The 21,474-nt window shown below is 33.0% G+C and overlaps 2 protein-coding genes across 4 annotated transcripts; both read left to right on the forward strand.

Moving 5' to 3' along the window:
* Window positions 1-10,924: 10,924 nt before the first annotated feature.
* LOC112275176 (uncharacterized) lies at window positions 10,925-16,170 on the forward strand. Its single transcript, XM_024505295.3, has 14 exons — window positions 10,925-10,982; window positions 11,277-11,499; window positions 11,758-11,832; window positions 12,012-12,087; window positions 12,239-12,348; window positions 12,495-12,575; window positions 13,100-13,213; window positions 13,424-13,534; window positions 14,001-14,335; window positions 14,514-14,571; window positions 14,792-14,854; window positions 15,051-15,131; window positions 15,267-15,343; window positions 15,617-16,170. Exons 2-14 carry the CDS (start codon window positions 11,332-11,334, stop codon window positions 15,699-15,701), a joined length of 1,434 nt encoding a protein of 477 aa, XP_024361063.1. The 5' UTR covers window positions 10,925-10,982; window positions 11,277-11,331; the 3' UTR covers window positions 15,702-16,170.
* A 941-nt stretch (window positions 16,171-17,111) lies between these two features.
* On the forward strand, window positions 17,112-20,244 carry LOC112275159 (shikimate O-hydroxycinnamoyltransferase). 3 transcript variants are annotated; one of them, XM_024505274.3, is made up of 4 exons: window positions 17,112-17,314; window positions 17,530-17,986; window positions 18,074-19,087; window positions 19,195-20,244. In XM_024505274.3, the coding sequence occupies exons 2-4, from the start codon at window positions 17,552-17,554 to the stop codon at window positions 19,519-19,521; spliced, it is 1,776 nt and encodes a 591-aa protein (XP_024361042.1). In that variant the 5' UTR covers window positions 17,112-17,314; window positions 17,530-17,551; the 3' UTR covers window positions 19,522-20,244. The 3 variants fall into 3 exon arrangements, with proteins under 3 accessions (XP_024361042.1, XP_024361034.1, XP_073385935.1); XM_024505266.3 differs by having other exon boundaries at window positions 17,133-17,314; window positions 17,509-17,986; XM_073529834.2 differs by lacking the exon at window positions 17,112-17,314 and adding an exon at window positions 17,320-17,373.
* Window positions 20,245-21,474: the final 1,230 nt, after the last annotated feature.

Here is a 21,474-nt window from a genome sequence, read left to right on the forward strand (position 1 = left end):
TTTTTCAAGGCAAAACCCACATCTTATTATTTAATAAAAACATAGATACTACATTTGGTTCTTTTTCTTGTACTTTTTATAATTTTTTTCAAGATATTCTACTTATGATAATGCTATAAGGTCTTTGCTAATTTCAGACTTTTAAGTAGATAGAAATACTTTGCTTTGATAATAGCAACAATTTTCTGAAACTTGGTTAATTTCATTCTTAATTGCACTATCATTCATATTAAATATTGTTTTATAAACGAAATTTAAAATTTGAATTTTATATAACTTTGTTTTGTGGTTTAAAGCTTCTTCCAGTAAGAATAAAGGAATTGTAATGTGAATCTTTCATTCATAAAAAAAATGAAGTTGTTGTTTTTGGTTTTTTGGTTTTTTTATGGAATTATTTGCATACATTATCTTTGCAAATTAAATATCTGAAATATCATTTTAAACTAACATATATATATATATATATATATATATATATATATAATCTAATCACTACATTAAATCAAAATAAGAATGAAGTATATTTTGATTTATATATATATATGGATGTACTTTAGATGTTTTTTTTTTCTAATTTATCTCTTAGATTTATGTGCTAAATGTGAATCTATAAATAATTTTAAGATAAAACAATAAACCCATTGACATCAAATATTACTTTCCTGTGAAGGGGGAAGTAAAAGCTCATAACTTTAAGATCCTCTACCAATAAAAGCAAAAAAGTTGACTTGATAACATAAATATTTATCAAAACCAAAACACTAAATACATGGTATTGAATTCTCCAGCATCCTACCTTTTTCTACAACATTGTGATATCATATTGTTTTAAAAGTAATATCAAAAGTAGTATGATATGACTATGATATGATCATTAAAATTGTAAAATATAAAATACATATCTTTGTACAAATATTACAAAAAAACTCTCTTAGACATATTTTTAAAATTCACTCTTGCAGTAAAATCATGGTCATATCATATGAATTTGAAAATAATATTAAACATAATATGATATGACAAAGATACTTTTTGTGTATTTAAAGCATGACACATTACTATTGCAAAGAGGTGTGGGTTATCACAGCATGACATCATTCTACTACAAAGCGGTGTGGGTTATCACAGCATGACATCATTCTATTACGAAGAGGTGTGGGTTATCACAGCATGACGCAATTCTATCACATGGGTTATGCCTGTAGAATAAAGCCTTAAAAAATATTTTCCGAAAGTTCAGGTGAAACCGTTGTGACCGGACAAACCCCACACAACAAAATAGAACATAAACGCATTATTTTCTGTCTTTCTTTATTTCTAACTTTCACTTGGCCTCATTTTGTTTTTTTTTGTGTTTTTTTGTTTTTTTTATTTTTTGACAAAAGTAAAGAAACTCTATACTGCAGATAGAAATATACATACAGACGTGCTGCCCAGGACCGGCCACCACTGGGTACAGTTACAACTAAACCACTCTTAACACACAATACTGGGGCTTACTAGTCTCCAGTGGGGTGCTTCCGAGACCATAGTTGCCACAACCTCATTTACACACCATTGGAGTCGGAAAGTTTCCAGTAACATTTGAGTTTGGTCAGGCGTCTTCTTTATCTTCGCCTTTGTCGACGCCCATGCGATCCTTCCGTAGTCGACAAGGCTGAGCCACATCGTGTTGAACATCTTCTCTTGGTGCTAGTGACATCAATTGAATGCAACATCATTCCGCTCATTTGGTCTCATTTTGTTTCCATTCTTCCTCCCCTGACACACGTTGCAGTCTTCCCATGCACTTCATCGCGAAAATTCCATAATGAGCTCCCTTAAATGCAGGCGAAGGGGGCCTCCGATTGATTCAGATAATCTACGGAGTGCAGGCTTTGAAGGCTCTTATGACTCAGTAAAGTCCATGAATGTGACTATGCGGTACTGCAGGCTGCGAGACTGCATTTTTCAGGGTGGGGGAGTGGAACGCAGTATAGTAGGAAATGATGTGAGCCTGTTGCATTGATGAAAGCGCTTCCAGCAACTGAAGCGCAGTGCACGGCGCCTCACATCGCCTCACATCGCCCTGTATGGCTCAACGATGATTCAACAGTTCGCGATGCTTGGCATTCAACTCCCGTTGCATCCTCCTGTCCTTGCCTCCTATCGCTCCGCCGACACCAGACCCCTCCACTGCTTGTCGATGTATCCCGGTGCTTGCTGCATCCTCCTGCGCCTGGGCCTCGTCGCATCGATTCCATCCACGCATGCAGACTCACAGTTATCGCTCATCGGAATTAACAGATTCCTCCTCCCTCTCTACACCGAATCCATTTTCTGTCAGGAAATATATTCTCACCAGGATTTCGGTTGTAAATGTGTGGCCTTGAACGACAGAATGGTTGCTTTTTATAATTGGTTCTACAGCTTAATACTAACATGTCCATAATCCCATGGGGTTGTTTCTTTCAATTACTTCGATCTATCACATAGGCTGCCTCATTTGCAGTTATTTTTGTTTGATGTTGAAGTCATGGAATGAATCACCAAATTACCAATTCCTACCAATAGTGATACTCAGCCTTTGTTTATTTGAAATATTTGAAGGTGTGTAATTATAAGTTATAAACTGTTATACCCAAGTTATCATATGACAATATGTAGATGTTTGAATTTGTGATGGTCATGTTTAAACTAATTTGGTCAAAAAAAAATGTTATATACATCATAACGAATACATATACATTTATATTTTTTAATCCTTAAAACATCATTTTATTCTTCTTATCTCAATGAATATATATATATATATATATATATGTGCATTTCATATAGTTATCTTACATTGAAATAATTCATTAATACCAACTCAAAATGACATTGAGTTAAAATACTCTTAACATCCTATTAATGATAAATATTTTAAATCAACTTAAAAATTAAAATATTTTGAAATAACCTTCATATCATGTATTTTTATATTTTTAATTAAAAATTAGTTTTAAAATTACTATTGTAAATATTTTTTATAATTTTTTAAAATATATATAATTTAAATTAAAAATTAGTATAATTTTTTTATAAAAATGATAGAATAGGATTTCGAATACCAAAAAAATCTTTGAAATTAAAAAAATAATATTTATTATTAATAATATTATTTTTTAAAAATTATAATATAATAACACTAATAAAATTGTAAGATATAAATATCAATTATTATAATTTTTGTTTGTAAACCTCAAATTTTTAATTTCTAATCTTTTTTTAATCTAAATTATCTTTATAAATTTAATAATTGTAGCTTTTTAAAATATTTGAAGAAGAATTTATTTTAAAAAAAGAATAGCAAAGATAGTCATACAAAACTTGAAAGTTAGGATTTTAAGCATCTAAGTTTCTTAAAAGGGCTTACAAGTATATCTTAGGTGTCACAATCATTAACAATAGCATTAATAATGAAGAAGATAAGAAAATTTATGTAGAAATTAAAATAAGTAAATTTTATAATATCTTATAGAAGAACTTTTTGGAAGCTTTATAGATATGGATTTGGCTTTATGAGTCTTTGTAGATAATTGATAGGTTGAAAACTTAGCCAATAAGTTGGCCATATATTGTACATGTTGACCACTTATTTTATTAGTTGGCCACACATTGCATATATTAGCCAATTATAGTATAAGTTGTCCATATAGCATATATATAGAAAAATTATCTTACAAGTTAAATACATATATTACAAGTTTGATATGTGCTAGATTACTTATAGAATATTTCTATGTAGTATTAAGATAAAAACCACAAATGATAAAAATCTCAATACACTCTTATATGATTCAAAAGAGTAGATATTCATTCAAAAGTAGTAAATTATTAGAATTAGAATAGCTATAGACAAAGATTAGAGATTCTTGAAACTAAATTAAGAATAAAAAAGATGTTGATATGAATAAAAAAGACTTCACACTTATCTCCATATATACTATTTAAGTAAGAACTATGCTATAATATCCCATAGAATCTTTGATACTTGTTCAACTTATGAGATACATGTCTAATTTTCAAGAAAAGTTTCTTATGTATACATCATATGGTCAACTTCTACCACAAGCTATTAATATATGCAACTCTTGACAAACTTGTTGGCTAAATTTTAAACTTATTAATTAATTATAAATATGTATAAAATCAAATTTGTGTCTATGAAGCTTCTAATAAGTTTCACCACAAGATATTATAAAATCTATTTATATTTATCTTCTACTTAACACTTTTAATCTAAGTAATTAAGTATGTCTATGATATTATTATTTCTTCTACAGCTGAGTTTTACAAAGAGTAATAATTATATTTTGAAAAATTCTAAGATATGATAAATTATATTTGTATTATTATAAAAAAATTCTACTAATCACAAAAGAATTTTTCAATTATCTTCATGCTACTTGATAGTATACTTCAAATACTACTCCAAAATTTAATTTATTCATTTTATTTGTCTATTAAGTATAAAGATGAAAAGTCAAAGATAGTTTTTTGTCCACCTTTAGTCAAAGTCAAAGGATTTTTCAAAATCTTGATACAAATTAAGTCCTTCAATTTGATATAATATTTTTTAGCAAACCATGATAGTAATAAATATTGTCAAGGAAAAAATTAGTTGTTTCTTTAGTTTTGATAATTTTTGTATATAGTAAAAAATCTGCTATCTTAGTGAAATGATCTATTGTAACAAATATAGAATCATAAGAACTTGAGATTAGAAGATCCATGATAAAATGCATAGAAATAAAAAAATAATAAAAAAAAAACTATCGTTCTTCTGGTATTAGTAGTAGTTGAAGAAGTTCAAAAGATCAATGATAAAGAATTTTTGATCTTAAGTAAATATCATATGATTGTATAAAGTCTTTAATTTTTTTTTACTTTTGAAGCCATTAAAAATATCTAGATATTAGCTCCACAATCTTATTTTATTAAAAATATCTAGTAATTAAGAAGTTATGATCAACTTAAAGAACATATAATCATGCTTCATCTTCTAGAATATATAAGCATCTCTTGACATAGAGTAGATTATTCTTAAACTCAAAGTTTGAAGTATCATGAGATTTGAATAAATTATTCTTAATATTATGAACAATAAGATTTGACGATATATATTTGATTGAATTTATTTTAAAAAAATTGAATCAATAATCAATATCGATTTCATTTCTCAAAGATAAAATTTCTCTAGCTTCAAAAGAATTATTTGTTATTGATTAGAAGATGCATTTTTTTTTTTTTTTTTTTTTTTTTTAGATTAAGACAAGAATATTTAGAAAAGATTTCTAACAAACTTTGTTGTTTTTTTGGTCAATAAGCAATCTTAAAATTAAATCTTGATAAATATATGTTTTAACAGGCTTAGCAAGAATTTAAAACACATGTTGACATAAAATACTTGAGGTTCTTTATTACAAATCTTATAATAGATATTAGTTATTGAAATTTTTTTTATAAAAAAAATTGTTCAACAAAATTTATTATTTTCTCTTAATTGCAATAATCACATCCAAAGCAAAGTCTAATATATTTGTTTTCATAATTAATGCCTTAGAAAAGTTGATACAATAGAAGATTGATATAAAAATAAAAGTTACGTTCAAAGCTTTAATTGATGCTTTTTCTTCTTTATTCTAATTTAATTTTTCTTTAAAAATTAAATTTATAAGTAGAGTTGAAACTTGAAATAACTTCTTAATAAAGATTCAATGATAAGTAGCAAAAATAAAAAAATATTTGACATCTTTTATTTTTTTTAGAATCTTTCAATCTATGGTAGTTTGAATTTTTTTTAGATTCTATCATAAAGCCATTATTTGAAATTATGTATCCTAAGAAATTAACTTGAATTGTATGAAATATACACTTTTCTATCATGGCATATAATTCTTTATCTTTCAATTTTTGTAATACACAACAAATATGAATTTCATATTCTTTTGCATTCTTAGAGTAAATTAAGATGTCTTATAAATAATAAACAAAAAAATAATTTAAAATTTTTTTAAGAAAAATTTATTTTTAAGATGTTAAAAAACAGCTTATACATTTGTGAATTCAATAGGCATGGCATTATATTCAAAGTGTCCATACTTGGTTTAAAATCCAGTCATTGTCTTTTTTAATATATGTACTAAGTTTTATGTTCTTTGTAGACTTATTTTTGTATAGATCTTGACTTGATTCAATTAATCAAGAAGTCATGAAATCAAAGATAAAAAATGCCTATTCTTCATAGTGATCTTGCTGAGTCATTAATAATCCACATACATCTACAATGATTTTTTTTTTTTTTTTTTTTTTTTTTTGCAAATAAGATAGAAATTCTTGCTAGAGATTTTGAATGGTATATAAAGTTCTTAGGTAAATTCTTGTTAATATATTCCTTGAGTACATCCAACTCATTTTATAATAAGCTATAGATTAATTCAAATAATAATTGAGCTCTTTTTTAAAGATTGATTGAGCAATTATAAGAACAATGCTTTGAAAGAATGTCTGCATTTTTTTATAAAGATATCTTGATAATCTTAAAATTGGCTTAAAATGGCATTTTGAGTCTTTTTTTTTTCTATCAAAAAATACATATGGCATAAATAACTAAAGGTGATCTTTCTTTTGTAATATGCAAGAATATTAATAAGGATTTGGTTAGATTAGACTTATATCTTTCTATTTTAATAATAAAAATCTCAATTATGCTATTAAAAAATTAAAATTACAAGAAATCTAATCTATTTGAGAATTACAATTCTAAAGCCATGATAAATTAAAATAATTAAATTAAATAAATATTTAATAATATTAAATATTATTAAGTTAATTATAACCATTACTTGCTATATTTAAAAGAACAAATTTATAAGTGACATCTTTAGAAGACAAAAAATGACCATCTATGCTTTTTACATGTACATACTTAATTTTCTTAACTAAAAGTATTTCATATTTTTTAACAAAGTTTGAATCTGTAAAAATAAGCTAAGACTCTTAAATCTAATAAAATAAAGAATTTGTAATTTTTTGGTCTTATGTAGACATCTATTATAAAACAAGGTGAAGAATCTAAAGAAAAAAATAAAATCTTTGCTTGATATTACACAAGTTTCTAATCACACAATCCCTATTATAATTGAATAATTGTTTTTTAAATATATTATCTTTTTTGGCAATCATACACTTTATTTTGTTATTGTATTGTTTCTTTGGAAAATATTGAGTAGTATACTTAGGTTCTCTACAATATAAGTATAATCCTTCTAAATGATATCAAGTCTTATTTTGCTTAATGAAAGATTTGAAATGTATCATACATGGATTCTAGCCTTACTAAATAAGTTTACAAAAACTTAAAATTTATTGCTATGACTTGTACCTCTCTAATCAAATATTTATTCTTGGTATCTTTTTAAAAGTCAATTATTTTATGTAATGGCTTAAATAATAAATTTCTATAATGATTTTTTTTTTTTTTTTTTTTGAAATTGCCAAAAATAAGACTTTGACATTATCTTTTAATCCATATCAAAATTGATTGATAAGAGCTTTATCATTTCAATCCATGTTGCAAACAAGATTTTGAAATTTAGCTACATATAAAGTTATTAAATATAATCCTTATTGTAAAGATTAGAACTTGGATTTTATTATCCTTTTTCAATCACTTTCTTTAAATATAACTATAAATATTTTTATTAATAAATTTTAATCATAGTAAAGTTTTGAATCTTTTTATATCCAAGATGCAAATAAACAAAGAGTACTTTTAAGTAAACTTGATCTTATAAATCAAACTTGAATAAATCTATGAAGGTATTTTAAAATATATAAATTTAGAGCCTAATTTATTGTAGGAATCCTCAAAATTTTGAACTTATTCCATCAAAATTCTTTAATATACTTATCCTTGTCTTTTTTATATTTATAGTAGCATGAATTTTTAAATACAATTGTAAGCTTGATCTACTTCCTTCTCTCAATTGGACAAACATTTATTTTTATTGGTTGCTTAAACTTACCTATATGATGTTTATTTTTTTTGAACACATATTATTCTATCAAAGATTGAAAAATTCTAGCTAAGACTAAATTACAAAAAATATCTAATATGAGTGAAAAAAAAAAAAAAAAAAACCTTAAGTCAATGCCTTGAAATACCATTCATATGACTCTAATGAACAAATAAGTTAAATAAGTGCTTGACTTTTATGTAGAACATACAAGATATTAATTCATTTAACTTTAAATTTTTTATCTTTGTTTAATATAAGTAAAAGAAACCTTGACAAAGTACCAACAAACCTTTATGCAAATTGAAATCTTAAAATTAAATAATTATTTTTAAGTCTTAAAATTATATAGATTTTTTTAAATATGCTCTTGTGTTTTGTGAAGATTGCTTGAGAAAGTACTAGGCACCTAGTTATAGAAGGTAAAATAGAATTTTCAATAAGAAATTCTTAACAATTTTAATACAATCCTAAATAAAATCTAATAAAATCTTAATGATATTATTTAATCTTTAATCAAATCCAAAAGAAGTCTTAAAATTTTACAAAAGAAACATAAAGAAATTATAAATTAACCTCAAAGACATATATATATATAATAATAAATCTAAAAATATATTAAAAGATCTTTTTAAAATATTTTAAATAAAAATCTTAAACAAATTCTAACCAAATCCTAATATAATCCTAAAAAAATACTAAGGAAATCCTAAACCAACCTTAAGCAAATCCTAACAAAACTCTAATCAAATCTTAAATAAATTCTGATAAAATCCTAAACCAACCCTAAACAAATCTTAATCAAATCCTAACAATACTATAAAACAACCCTAGCCAAATCTTAATGTAATCCTAAACCAATCCTAACCAAATCCTCAAGAAATCCTAATCAAATATTTATTAAATCCTAAACTAATTCTAACCAAATTCTAACCAAACTCTAGTGAAATCCTAAACCAATTCTAATTAAATCCAAAACAAATCCTAAATCTTAGCTAAATTGTAACCAAATCTTAACCAAATCTTAATAAAATCAAAACCAAATTTTAATATGATTCTAATCTAATAATAAATAAAATTTAAATAAATCCTAAATCCTAACCAAATCCTTATCAAGTATTAATTAAATCCTAAAGATATTCTAATTAAATCCTAAACAAATCCAAGAAAATTCAAGTAAATCCTAATCAATTTCTATAGTTGTTTTAAAATCTCAATAAATATTAAACAAATAATTTTTCTTAATTTAAATTTCACCTATATTTTAATCCACAAGCAATTAATAAGCACACAAAATTTGAGAATAATTGAACTCACCAATCAGAAGAAAAAACTCCTAAACCTCTTAGATGTTTGTTATCTTCTCTCTCTAAACTAGATGTTGATCTTTCAGCAACAATTTTTCCTTGTTGAACTATTGAATTGCTTCAAAACTTGGCTAGGGTATTTCTTATAAAAACATCTAAAATTTTCAAAAATTATTTTTAATCTTTATACCTTCATTATCAAATTTTTTTACTTTTAAAAAAAGAAATATCAAATAAATGTATAATTTTTTTACAAAAATATTATGTTATATCCTATTTTAAAAATATTTTTATATATAATTAAAATTTAATTGAGTTATTACATAAAAATAAAATATTACTTTTTTAGAATTTTAATATAAAACCAATATTAGCTAATTAGAATTTTTTTTAAACTTTTTTTTTGATGTAGTATAAAAATTATAGTTTATCTTTTATAAAAATTATTAAAACTTAATATTATAATTATTGATCTTTTCAAATAGTATACATATATCTAGATTTTAATTAAAAATAATTTCTTTATATGCAACTAAAAGTAAAATAAAACATATCAAAAAATGTTTTAGTATTAAAATGATGCTAAGATAGTTATTTTTAAGTAAAAGTAAATAAATAGTTTAAAATAGCTTTTGAAGTATATAAAAGATATTAACATAATAAGTATGGCTTTGGTCTTGCATCCTTACTTTCTTACTAATAAAAGTATATCAAACCTTTATAAGGACTATAAGGCTTTTACACAAAATTTTTAAGTTGTAAAATCTCTCTATAATTGCATTTTAAATATAAAAGATCTCTAGAAATTTATTTACAAGTACATAGTACATCTAAAGACATTTACAAAAAAAAATGTAACTAAAAGGTTTATCACATGTTTTTTAAAATAAGAATATTATTAATCTAACTTATTATTATTATTATTATTATCATCTATATGTATATATATATATATATATATCTAAAATTTGTAATACTAGCTATTTAAAATATTTAAAAATATTTTGAAATGACATATATTTATTGTATGATAATCAAAAAATAAAAGATAATAGAAGCAATTGGAAGTGAAACAAATAAAAATCTATTTTGCCTCTAAATTTGGTGGATACAAAGAGAGCCATTTTTTGAGAACATATTTGTTTGGTCATGTGTGTTTTGTATTATATTTTTTATTTTTTTATTATATATTATATTATATATATATATTAATTTAACATTTAGTTAGTTTTTTTTTAATCATTTTGATATGTCAAATATATGGATTATTCTATATTATAAGTTGCACTCACAATCACTAGTCATCATTACCATTATCCTACTCTTTTACAACCATTGAATACATGAAAATAATTCTTCCAAACCACACCTTTGTTTCAACATGCCCTGGAAGTATATTGGAGAATCCAAAAAGTTTATGAAAAAGCCAAAAGGTCCGCAGGCTTGGTAGATCTGTGGCAAACCCTAAGACTGTAAAGCCAATCATCCTGAGTGCAAATTCAACGATAAATGAAGTATGTCATTTTTCATCCATTAAGTATCTTAGTCATTCATCCAATGCACAAGCTTGCGATCTGAACACGGAGTTCGGCGAGTGTCTGCCAAGCTTCGTTTTCTCGCAAACGGAAATCCAGTAAGACGATGGGAATTTGACACTGATTGTTCGGGCATGAAGGATTTGTTTGTAGGGGTTTTAGGTAGAAGACTCTGGCTGCACTGTTTTGGAGTGATGTGGTAATTTGAACTATGATGTAGTGTGATCGGTGTGAATCACCGACAGGTAGAACAGGATGATGAAGAATTAGGAGTAGGAAAATACTATGTTGAGCGAGAAGACGATCACTTGCACGCCATGCCATGTTTTCTCGACTACGGCAGCTAATTTTCAGTTGCATAGACGCGAATTGATGTAGTTGACTGGTTTCAGTTGTAGGGCTTCACAGTCTGGACTTGCTGAGAGAAGTGTAATTGAAGAATTGAAAATGAATGGCAAAATTCTGCAGCATCGACCCGCCGTTGTCGCGGCCGTTGTGGGAACAGGGGCGATTGCAGCATCCATGGTAGCAATCGTTGCCAAATTGTGGCAACGCTCCCACAAACGGCCTCGAGTGCCCATCACCATTCTGTCGGGTTTCCTCGGTGCTGGCAAGGTTTTTCTCTTTTTGCCGCTTTGGTTCTGTTGGGTTCTTTGTCGTTCTATGGGTTTTATCTCTCTCTCTCTCTCTCTCTCTCTCTCTCTCTCTATATATATATATATATATTTGCACCGCTCTTGATTCTCCATGGTGTTGAATTCTGTGGGTGTGCATAGCTTGATTTTTGTTTTACAATCTGGTTTCCTGTTCCGACATTCCATGTGCGTATACTTTGCAATCCCTTCTGTTGACGCTGAGCTTTATTCCGTACAGACCACTTTGTTGTCTCGGTTACTGAAGAATGCAAATGGACTGCGCATTGCAGTGCTCGTAAATGACCTTGCAGAGGTATGCGTTTTTTCTTTTCTTTTGTTTGTTTGTTTGTTTGTTTTGTTTTGTTTTGTTTTGTTTTTTTTTTAAGTTGTTTTATATTATTTTACTTTATGAATGACTCTCTTCACTTCCAGGTTGTGTGTTGGTGGAAAGAGTGGGACGACAAATACTTGGCTGATTATGTATTTGTGCAGGTGAATGTGGATGCGCGACTCTTGTTGGGCGGGGGTCAGGCCTCGGCCCTTGCTGCTTTCAGTCAGCTCGAGAATGGTGTGACTGTCGTGCACATGTCCTTTTTGTATAGATTACATATTAATGATGTGGTTTAGCCGTATCTTGGTTTCATAATAAGGTGGTTGATGTCGTTATGCCAAGATTCAGAGATCAATTATAAATTTTGAGGGGCTTGGTAAACTTGCAGGATGTTTGTGCTGTAGCACAGAGACAGATGTTATCGGAGCTGTAAGGGAGCTCCTCGAGATGGGAGGTGAAATTGATCATGTGGTGGTTGAGTGCTCCGGTATGGCTCAGGTATCAAGTTCCCGGATGTCCCAGGATGCGCTAGAACTTGGATGAATATTATTTCACTGATTAACCCTTCAAGTTTTGGTATTTCATTTAGCCACTGATACTCACCATAATGACATCGAAGAAATTTATTTTATGTTTGATGCAAGCCTAGCAGCCTCATAGAGTTGTTTGCCAAAGCCGAAGCGGAGGGTCATTCATACAAAACGGTTGCGATGCTTAATCAAATGGTAAGGCTCTCTTCCCTAAACAGAGTAGTAGTATACTTATGGATGACAGGAGTTTTATTATTGTTATTACCTTGTCAATGTTCCATATCAGAGGAGTGTAGTGTATGTTGGTGCTTTGTGAGGTGAACGAGTTGATAAGCACCTAGTCAAGAGCAGAGTATCGAGAGTAGATACGAGGAAGTTTCCAGGAGCTTAACACGATGCTTTGGTTTCGTTATGAAGGTGTTTCTGAATGTGATTCTGTTTGTACTATTAGTTAACAAATATGAGAAGGATATGTTGGCGTTTTCCGCAAATCCGTGCACCGTGAAGGGGGAGTAGATACTGTGCCCTGAGTAGGTTCTGGGTTAAAAAGTGTTCTCTTGGTGTATAGTGCTAGATTAGATCAGGGGTTTGCTTTTTTGTAGCGTATTGTGATGGTCAACTGAGTTTGTGTAAGGATTTAGGTTAATTTTGACTCCACCTATTGCTGAAACCTACCTTGTGCCAAACGATTGATGTGATTGTGGTTCTATCTTATGAAGGTTACTTTGGTAGATGGGAGGACGCTACTGAAGTGGATAGAAGTAGCGAATAGATCCACACTAACACAATTTGGTGATGAGGCCGGCAGTCTGGCAGAGTTGCTGGTAGAGCAGGTTACATATTTCAATATTTCTTTAAGTGCTTATCATGTCTATCAATTTATTGTAATAATTAGTATGCCTCAAAAAGTTTTGGGGGTCAAGAGCTGGTCATGAAGCGGAGAGCTTTGTGAGACTAGTACTGTGTGTGAGGACTTTTATGTAAAGCGATGAAGTAAATGGATGGTTCAAAATGCTAACAGCAAGCTCGTAATTGCAGCGCAGATTGAATGTGCAGACCTCATAATACTTAGTAAAGTAGACTGCTTGCAACAAACCCAGATTTCAAAATGTCGCACAGCCATCAAAGCCTTGAATCCAAGTGCCATTTTAGAGGTGTGTTATTTACCAACACATTGTACCAAGATATTTTTAGTACTCGGAAACGATACTACAGTTCTACTATTGTCAAGTTTCTTGTGTTTCTTCTATCAGCCTGCCTTACCTGCTCCATGTACAATTTAGAGTTTGCTTTCAAAATGGAAGATTAGAATTTCCCGCTGCGCACTGGTATTAGTTTTTGTTCTGTAGTTACTGTAACCTGCACTAGTATGATACGCCTCAGCCTAAGAATCCTGCGCCCTGACAACCTTGAAGCTTGAAGTCTAGAGGTGTCAAAACAGAAGAGTGAGAAAGGAGGTTGGCCAAGGGGGAAAGCATATGAGCACATACGTTGGGATTGCGCATCTGATTCTAGTTATATCTGCATTGTAATACCTTGCACCTTCTTTATAGCTTTTCATGTTCAGCAATTTTTTCAAAAGATAGCTGTAACTCAGGGTGTGGGATTTTTGTCATGCAGTGTGCATCATTCGGAGATATCTCTTCAACGATGGTATTCGGTACGAGGAAAGGTTGTGTTTCATCCAGCAAAAAGAAACATTTTCTTACTCATCATAAATATCGTGATCATCACTACCACGAACATGGTGTGGATGGGCAGCATGTACCCCATGTTAGAAGTTTTGTATACAAGTCTTGCCGCCCTTTCCAGCCTCAGCGACTGGTGGTTGTCCTTAGGAGCTTACGCACGCAATTTGAAGCAAGCTCTGGTGAACAAGGGAAGAAGTGCATGGGAACAGGAATATTACGTGCGAAGGGACTTGTATGGCTAGCAACTGATATGGAAAAAGCAAGGTATAGCCTCTAGGCTTTAATATTAGACGAACATATATATCTATATATATATATAGATATATATAGAAATAATGGTCATACCATAGCATTTTTACTTAGGTGAACCCTGGATTTTCTAATTAACTTTCTTTGATAGACTCTTTTCTAGTGTGTTTGATGCCATGTAGACATGGTGCAGGGAATGGGCTCAAGTAGGGGAAACGCTTCACCTTCACGATGGCGACTTATGGAAGGAGGTTGTCTACTGCTTATCTCTGAGACGTTTTCATTTTTAAGTTCTATCTGTCGTAAAGTTGGGAAGAAATCGGACGTTGCTGCCTCATGGATTGGTTTTATCTCTTTAGTTTCTTGTTAAATTGGTAATTACAGCACCTACAAGATGCGTAGACGATTGTGTTGTAGCCGGTTTGCTTGTTTTGGGCATCTAGTTCAATAATTGAGTGGTCAACTGTTTAGGAATGGAAATCAAATACAGATACAGGATGGAGAGGGGGACATTATGGTGACAGACGACAAGAAGTAAGTTAAAAGTTTCCAGGTTTGGAGTTACTCTTTACTTGACCTTATCTAAACTGCTCCTCACGTGAGAAGCGTTGTATGTAAAGATAAAGGCAGGTACTTTTTCTTATCATTTTAGATATTTCCACAAGTGACACTGCAAACAATAAGGCTGGCGCCACTATATATTCATGCAGCAACGGTGATACATTTGCAGATTGTCTTCATTGGAACAAGCGAAATGCAAGAAGTAGATCTTCGCAATGCACTTGACCATTGTTTACTTACATCCGGTGAAGTACGTTCATTCAAACTGTGGCTTTTGTGGTTTTCTATGTATCGCTCTTATTTTTGTAGTAGAATGCACGCTTCTATTATTTTTTTGATAAGATGTCTGATGGTTTGGACGTCATGGTGGTAACTGTTTGTACAGATGGAATCCGGGCCGAGTGCATGGGAGAAGTTTCCTGACCCTATAATAATTACTCCCGGAGAACCTCGCCACAAGAAGTAAGACCCTATTTCTCGCTTATTTGTGCTTAGAGAGGATCACTTCTAGTCTCCTGTGAAGCAATATCAGCTATCTTACCTCCGACTTCCCTTGATCGCTGAGGATCGATCGTTCAGACGATTCCCGTATCTAAAATCCTATCTCAGAAAGAGCTGCGAGATGCGTGGTCTGCAATGAGGTTTTACTCAATCTGCCACCTTCCTCACTCCATTATCAGGGGTTCTGTAAGATGTTATCAATAATGCTGATCATTGAGTCTCCCTGTGATGTAGACCCACAACGCATGGAGTGGGTTGCACCTGCTGCGACCCTGACTTGAAGTTACTAGATCAAGCAGTATCAAGGCAGATTGGCTAGAGTTGCGAAGTTGCGAAGTTGCGAAGACCTTGTATCACGCCTTACAGCCAGCATGCGGACTGTAAAGTTTCCCGCATTTGTTGGTTGCAACTTTGTTATCTATCTGAGGTTGCAGCTGCTATTACCCAACTAAAGGCCATCCTTATGAAAATCCAAGCTGGGGTCGGAGAAACCCTGGTTGGAAAGGTGGGGAAGCCACATCTCTGAACAGCACGTTTGCAGCCAAAGTGCGACCTTGACTCATGGTGCTGAGAAAGGAACTCAAAAAATAGATCTGATCAGTGAATTACACAAGAAAATGGCGGGGATACGGATTATTGATGTTTTTAGACACGGGGATCTCAGATCTTCCTGATGTAGCTACTACACAATCATACGCAGCTCTGACTATTGATTGTTTTCAACGAGTCAACGGGTTGGTAGGTACACCTGAATTATTTATCATTGCATCTAACTCCTTTCTCCTCTACTTAATGTTTGTTATATGTATCTTCATATGGAACATGTACAGTGTGTGTGTATGTTTATATATATATATATATATAGATAAGTTTTTAAAAATGGAATCCGAAAACTTATTGTATCTTATCAAAAAAATTAACATGTCATAGTAACACATTCAGAATAGTTACCATTAAACTTTGTAATTTTTAGGGACATTGGCGAAAACCATATTTAACTGTATGACACTGAATTGACCATGATATAACTGTGAATTAGTATCAATTCCCTTGTAGTTTTTCAGAAACCAGTAACAGCATTTGATTTGTTAGTATCATAAATTATCCTACCGCCATCAAACTACTTCAAATCCACAATAATATGATGTAGGTTAAGTGATTAGACTGAAGAGTATCACCACCACAGTCTCGGACATGCTCAACCGAGAAGCATGCCAACCCTACAGCACAATAGCCGTCTAACAACTATATTTGGTACATGTCAACTAGAAACTGGGGGTGATAGGAAAGCATCAAGATAGAGTCAGCCTTCACGAGCAAACGAGCCGAGTCCTCTATTTCGAAACGCTAATCGCCGATGAGTGAATCATGTATATCGAATGGCAGCTAACAAAAGGTTGGAACCTGTAGAAATTGCTTCGACCACCCAATTGCTGGCACAGGAAAACGGAGGCTGCTGATGTGGACGCTGTTGAGGATTTTGTAACGAGAAAAGCGGCGGTATGAATGCACCTGCAGGCAGTCACGGGAAGATAGGTGTGTGATAGAGGAGGTCATTTACTGCAGTTGTGAGCGATGGCAGAAACCCACATCACCAACTGTGGCAGACAACTGCCAGCTCGTTGCCCACCTCATGTCAGCCTGCATGAACACCGGATTCACTTGGAGGCACCTGCTCCACCTCTTCATCTCAGTGGCTTATCCACCTCAACCAGTCGCAGTCAATGCAGTCCATGTCCAGTACAGCCACCTAACTGACCCCCCACTACCCAATCGCCCCGTTCAAGTCCACCATCACCTCGCCCAATTCTGTACTTCTAGAACTCCAAGACCTGTCTCACACTCCGCAGAAGTTTGTTGCAACTTGTCTCATCCGCCAAATTTTGGCTTCAATTGTTGTTGCAGGAGTTGGCTGGAAGTTGCTTGCAGTTGGTGAGCCCCATACCTCCTGCATTGTAGCTGCATTATCTTCCCTTTTAGCTGCAGAGAATGTAAGGTAGAACGTCTGAATAGTTCGATTTGAGGATCCTTAGACGTGGTTGATTGCGAGCTTCAGCTTTTGTGCCTCATGTTGAGAGCGATACTTCTTATTTTGTATATATAAAAGTCACTAAGAAGTGTTGCAGTTGATCTGTTACATTTTGCAGAGGTAGTGCGAGAAGCGTCGACATGGCCGCCGCAAGTCAAGTTCAGTTGGATGTGACCATTAGGAAGCAGTCCATGGTGCGTCCCAGTGAACCGACACCAGAGAGAATACTCTGGAACTCAGGTTTGGACCTTGTCATTCCTAGAATCCACACGCAGAGCGTGTATTTTTACAACAACAATGATGGAAGTGACGATTTCTTGAACCATGAGAAGCTTGCGGAGGCGCTGGGCAAGACATTGGTGCCATTTTACCCCATGGCTGGCCGACTGAAACGGGGGGAAGGAGGAAGAGTCGAGATTAACTGTAATGGAGAAGGAGTGCTTCTTGTCGAAGCTGAAGCAGATGCTAAGATTACTGATTTCGGCGAGTTTGCTCCAGACCCCCGTTTTCGCCACCTCGTTCCTCAAGTGGACTACTCCCAAGAGATATCTTCGTTTCCGCTTCTGGTTCTCCAGGTTTGAGACTTCCTTCGTCCGTGTGCTACTTTGTGGGTGTGGGTGCGAGATTTTTAAGCTCTAACACACCATAAATTTTCGTTTCAGATCACGTTCTTCAAATGCGGTGGTGCGTCGCTAGGAGTGGGCATGCAGCATCACGTTGCAGATGGCATGTCTGGCCTTCACTGCGTCAACACATGGTCGGAGATGGCGAGAGGGATCCCTCTCAAAGTTAAACCGTTTATTGACCGCACGTTGTTGAAGGCGAACTCCCCTCCTAGACCCATGTTTCCTCACATTGAGTACCAACCTCCGCCCAGATTAATGAAACCTGAGAATTCTAAGTCGAATGGTAATGGTCATTCAAACGGCCATTCAAATGGTCTCGCAAATGGACATGCAAATGTTCACGCCAATGGACTTGCTAATGGTCACGCAAACGGCCATTCCAAAGGCCACGCGAATAATTATTCCAATGGTCACCACACCAACGGAATGGAGATTACGAATGGAGCCTTTCACACAAACGGGAATGGGAATGGTGTCGTCAACGATTCTCATGTTGCAAACAGGAAGAGCAACGGAGCTCATATGGAGAACGGCAACGGCAATGGTAACGGAGACTTCAACGAGAACCATGAAAAACAAGGCAGTGGAAATGGCAACAGTGTCTGTGCTGGAGGCGGTCACAATCATGCTAATGGCAACGAAAACCAAAGTGCAGTGCAGTTGAACGTCAAGAAGATGACGAATGGCGTTCACAATAGCAATGGTTCCACCAACGAAGAGGCTAAAGACGAGGACCTGCCCATGGCTGTGCGTGTCTTCCGATTCACCAAAGAGCAATTGGCCACTTTGAAACGAATGGCAGTGGAGGAGAAGGCCGATGTGACCTTCAGCAGCTACGAAATGCTGTCAGGCCACATCTGGAAATGCATCACGCAAGCTCGGAAGTTGGCAGAGTCTCAAGAAACCAAGCTTTTCGTCGCAACCGACGGCCGGTCGCGGCTCAATCCGCCACTTCCGAAGGGCTACTTCGGCAATGTGATCTTCACTTGCACTCCTATTGCAACGGCTGGGGAGTTGGTATCAAATCCAATAACATATGCTGCGAGAAAGGTAAGCATCACTCATTCAATTCCCGTCATGTTTTGGTTTCTTGAGCGGATGCACCTTGTTGCTCAGTTTGATCGCAACCCATGTCTCAGAATCATTGTCTGCCACAGATTCATGATTCGTTGGCGAGAATGAATGATGAATATTTGCGATCTGCACTTGACTACCTGGAGACGCAAGAGGATATCAGCAAACTCGTCCGCGGCGCACACCACTTCAATTCTCCAAACCTGGGGATCACCTCCTGGGCGCGAATGCCCACTTACGACTGCGATTTTGGCTGGGGGAGACCGATTTTCATGGGACCAGCTACAATAGCCTATGAAGGATTGGTGTATGTGTTAGCCAGCCCTGTCAACGACGGAAGCTTGAGCCTGTCCTTGGGCTTGAGATCCGACCACATGGACACATTTGCCAAACTAGTGGCATCCTTCTAAAGTCTTCATCTTTTACACTTGAACTGGGTTACAAATCTCATAAATACACAATTTTATCGCTGGCTAATATGAATCAAGTTTGGGTTGCAGCGCACGTATGAATCACAGCTGTGATTCATCTGGTAATGCGTTATTCTCACAGGTGTCCCTTGGGAGACGATGTCCTCTTAACATACCTCCCCAACCATGGATTCCAGATCCTGTAAGCCGCATTGGACCCACCCAAAATTCGTAACAGATCTCAGTAGCTGGACCCTGATTCCTCCAGTTGACACCGTCTTCTCCCCCTCCTTTTGTCTACTGTTAACCTAATGCTTCGATGGCGACGATGATCAAGTCAAATTTGATCCAGAGCTTCTGCAGTGAGCTCCCCATACACAGCCTCCAACCAGATGAAAGCTAACAAGGGCTCCTCCTCTCCATGTACATATCCAACATCCTTAAGTAATTCTGATGTCTGGACCTGGGGTTGCCAAACATTTGAATAGGATAGCTACACTTCTGCATTAGAGTGCATTATAGAATTGGGTTCAGCTATTGTACCTTTTTTTTCATACAACTGTGTGTCTCATTCTCATTGTCATCCACTTATATGGAATCTGCATGAACGTCAAATATTGACCTTCCAGATGTTCAATTAATCATGGTAATATATTTACCACAATGTCAATTTGAATCAAAAACCTCAAGTTATTTGAGTATGGATTACACAGTTCTCAGGTATACGAGATTCTTTATGAGGAGTACAATTTTCTTTATTTTTTTTTTGATGTTTTATTGTTTATGATGTTATTGCTATGATTGTAATTGACATTTGTATGTTCAATGAATAGTTCCACTTCCTGGAAGTTTGTTTGCATCATGCAAACTTGGAAGAGCAATATTTACCATCGCATTCTCTGAGCTTCGTTATATTCTTAGCTTCCTAGATCATATTCTCTAAGTTACCAGACCATATTCTTCTAAGATTCAATATACATGCATTAAAAACTGTAAATACTAGACAGCTGTATCTACTTTTATGGTACCCTTTAGCGAGCTCTAGCAAATGATAACCTATCATAAAAAAGATCATATGTGTAAATTAAAAAGAAATAGAAAGCAGACAAAGATTTGAAATTACAACCTCTTCAAAAAAATATTGCAATTTAATCTCATGTTGTAAATAAGTGACCGAATGATACTTTAAGCCTGGACCCATAAATTAATTGGAACTCTGTTGACTGCAATTTCAAATGCAGAAGATGTTTTTAGTCAACACATAAACACATCTTTTTCATTCTTATTATTTCCTTACAATACAGTAATCTCCACACAATAACTTCTTTCATTGAAGTTTAATCACATCTTTCTCAACTTCTGGTGCTTTTAAGTTATATTACAATTAACTTAGTTATATATAAATCCAATTGAATATCAATTTTAATAGAAATATATTGTTAGCAACAAAGTAGTTTTTTTACCAAGAATTACACATTGATGTTTGGATACACACTTTTTACTAATTACTATATAGTTTTTTCTTTTTTTTTTATTTTTTTTATTTATTTTTTCTTTTCTTTCTATATCCTTCATCTAAGATTCTTGGTTGTAAAAGTAATGTCATGTAAACAAAGATTGTTATACACAACACATCAAGTGCTACAAACAAATCACAATATATGCAATTTAAACCAAATGCAAATGTACAACCAACACACTCTTAACATGAGTATTAGGATCTCTACAATTCCTTTGACTACCAAATAAGGTTTCTAATACCTAACTTATAGCAAGTGCCATATTCTTTGGTGTTGTTTGAATACATATAGTAGCTGCAGCAACCAATTGTTGTAATGTACCAAACATATAATTATGGAGAGTATAAGAATTTACTCTAGCTATAGAATTCATATGAGATTCAATGACTTGGCTTAATGAGACCACAAATTTTGACTCTTTTTTCAATTTGGC

The sequence above is a fragment of the Physcomitrium patens genome, chromosome 2 (assembly GCF_059467195.1).
Source record: "Physcomitrium patens ecotype Gransden chromosome 2, ASM5946719v1, whole genome shotgun sequence".
In the NCBI taxonomy this organism is placed as follows: domain Eukaryota; kingdom Viridiplantae; phylum Streptophyta; class Bryopsida; order Funariales; family Funariaceae; genus Physcomitrium; species Physcomitrium patens.

Bases quoted from the DNA above. Each gene is read 5' to 3' on its own strand.
- LOC112275176 (XM_024505295.3), top strand. From the start codon at position 11,332: ATGAATGGCAAAATTCTGCAGCATCGACCCGCCGTTGTCGCGGCCGTT. The intron at 12,088-12,238 runs GTGTGACTGTCG...GTAAACTTGCAG, and splicing joins TTTCAGTCAGCTCGAGAATG to GATGTTTGTGCTGTAGCACA. The intron at 14,336-14,513 runs GTATAGCCTCTA...GACATGGTGCAG, and splicing joins ACTGATATGGAAAAAGCAAG to GGAATGGGCTCAAGTAGGGG.
- LOC112275159 (XM_024505274.3), top strand. From the start codon at position 17,552: ATGGCCGCCGCAAGTCAAGTTCAGTTGGATGTGACCATTAGGAAGCAG. The intron at 17,987-18,073 runs GTTTGAGACTTC...TTTTCGTTTCAG, and splicing joins TTCCGCTTCTGGTTCTCCAG to ATCACGTTCTTCAAATGCGG. The intron at 19,088-19,194 runs GTAAGCATCACT...TGTCTGCCACAG, and splicing joins TAACATATGCTGCGAGAAAG to ATTCATGATTCGTTGGCGAG.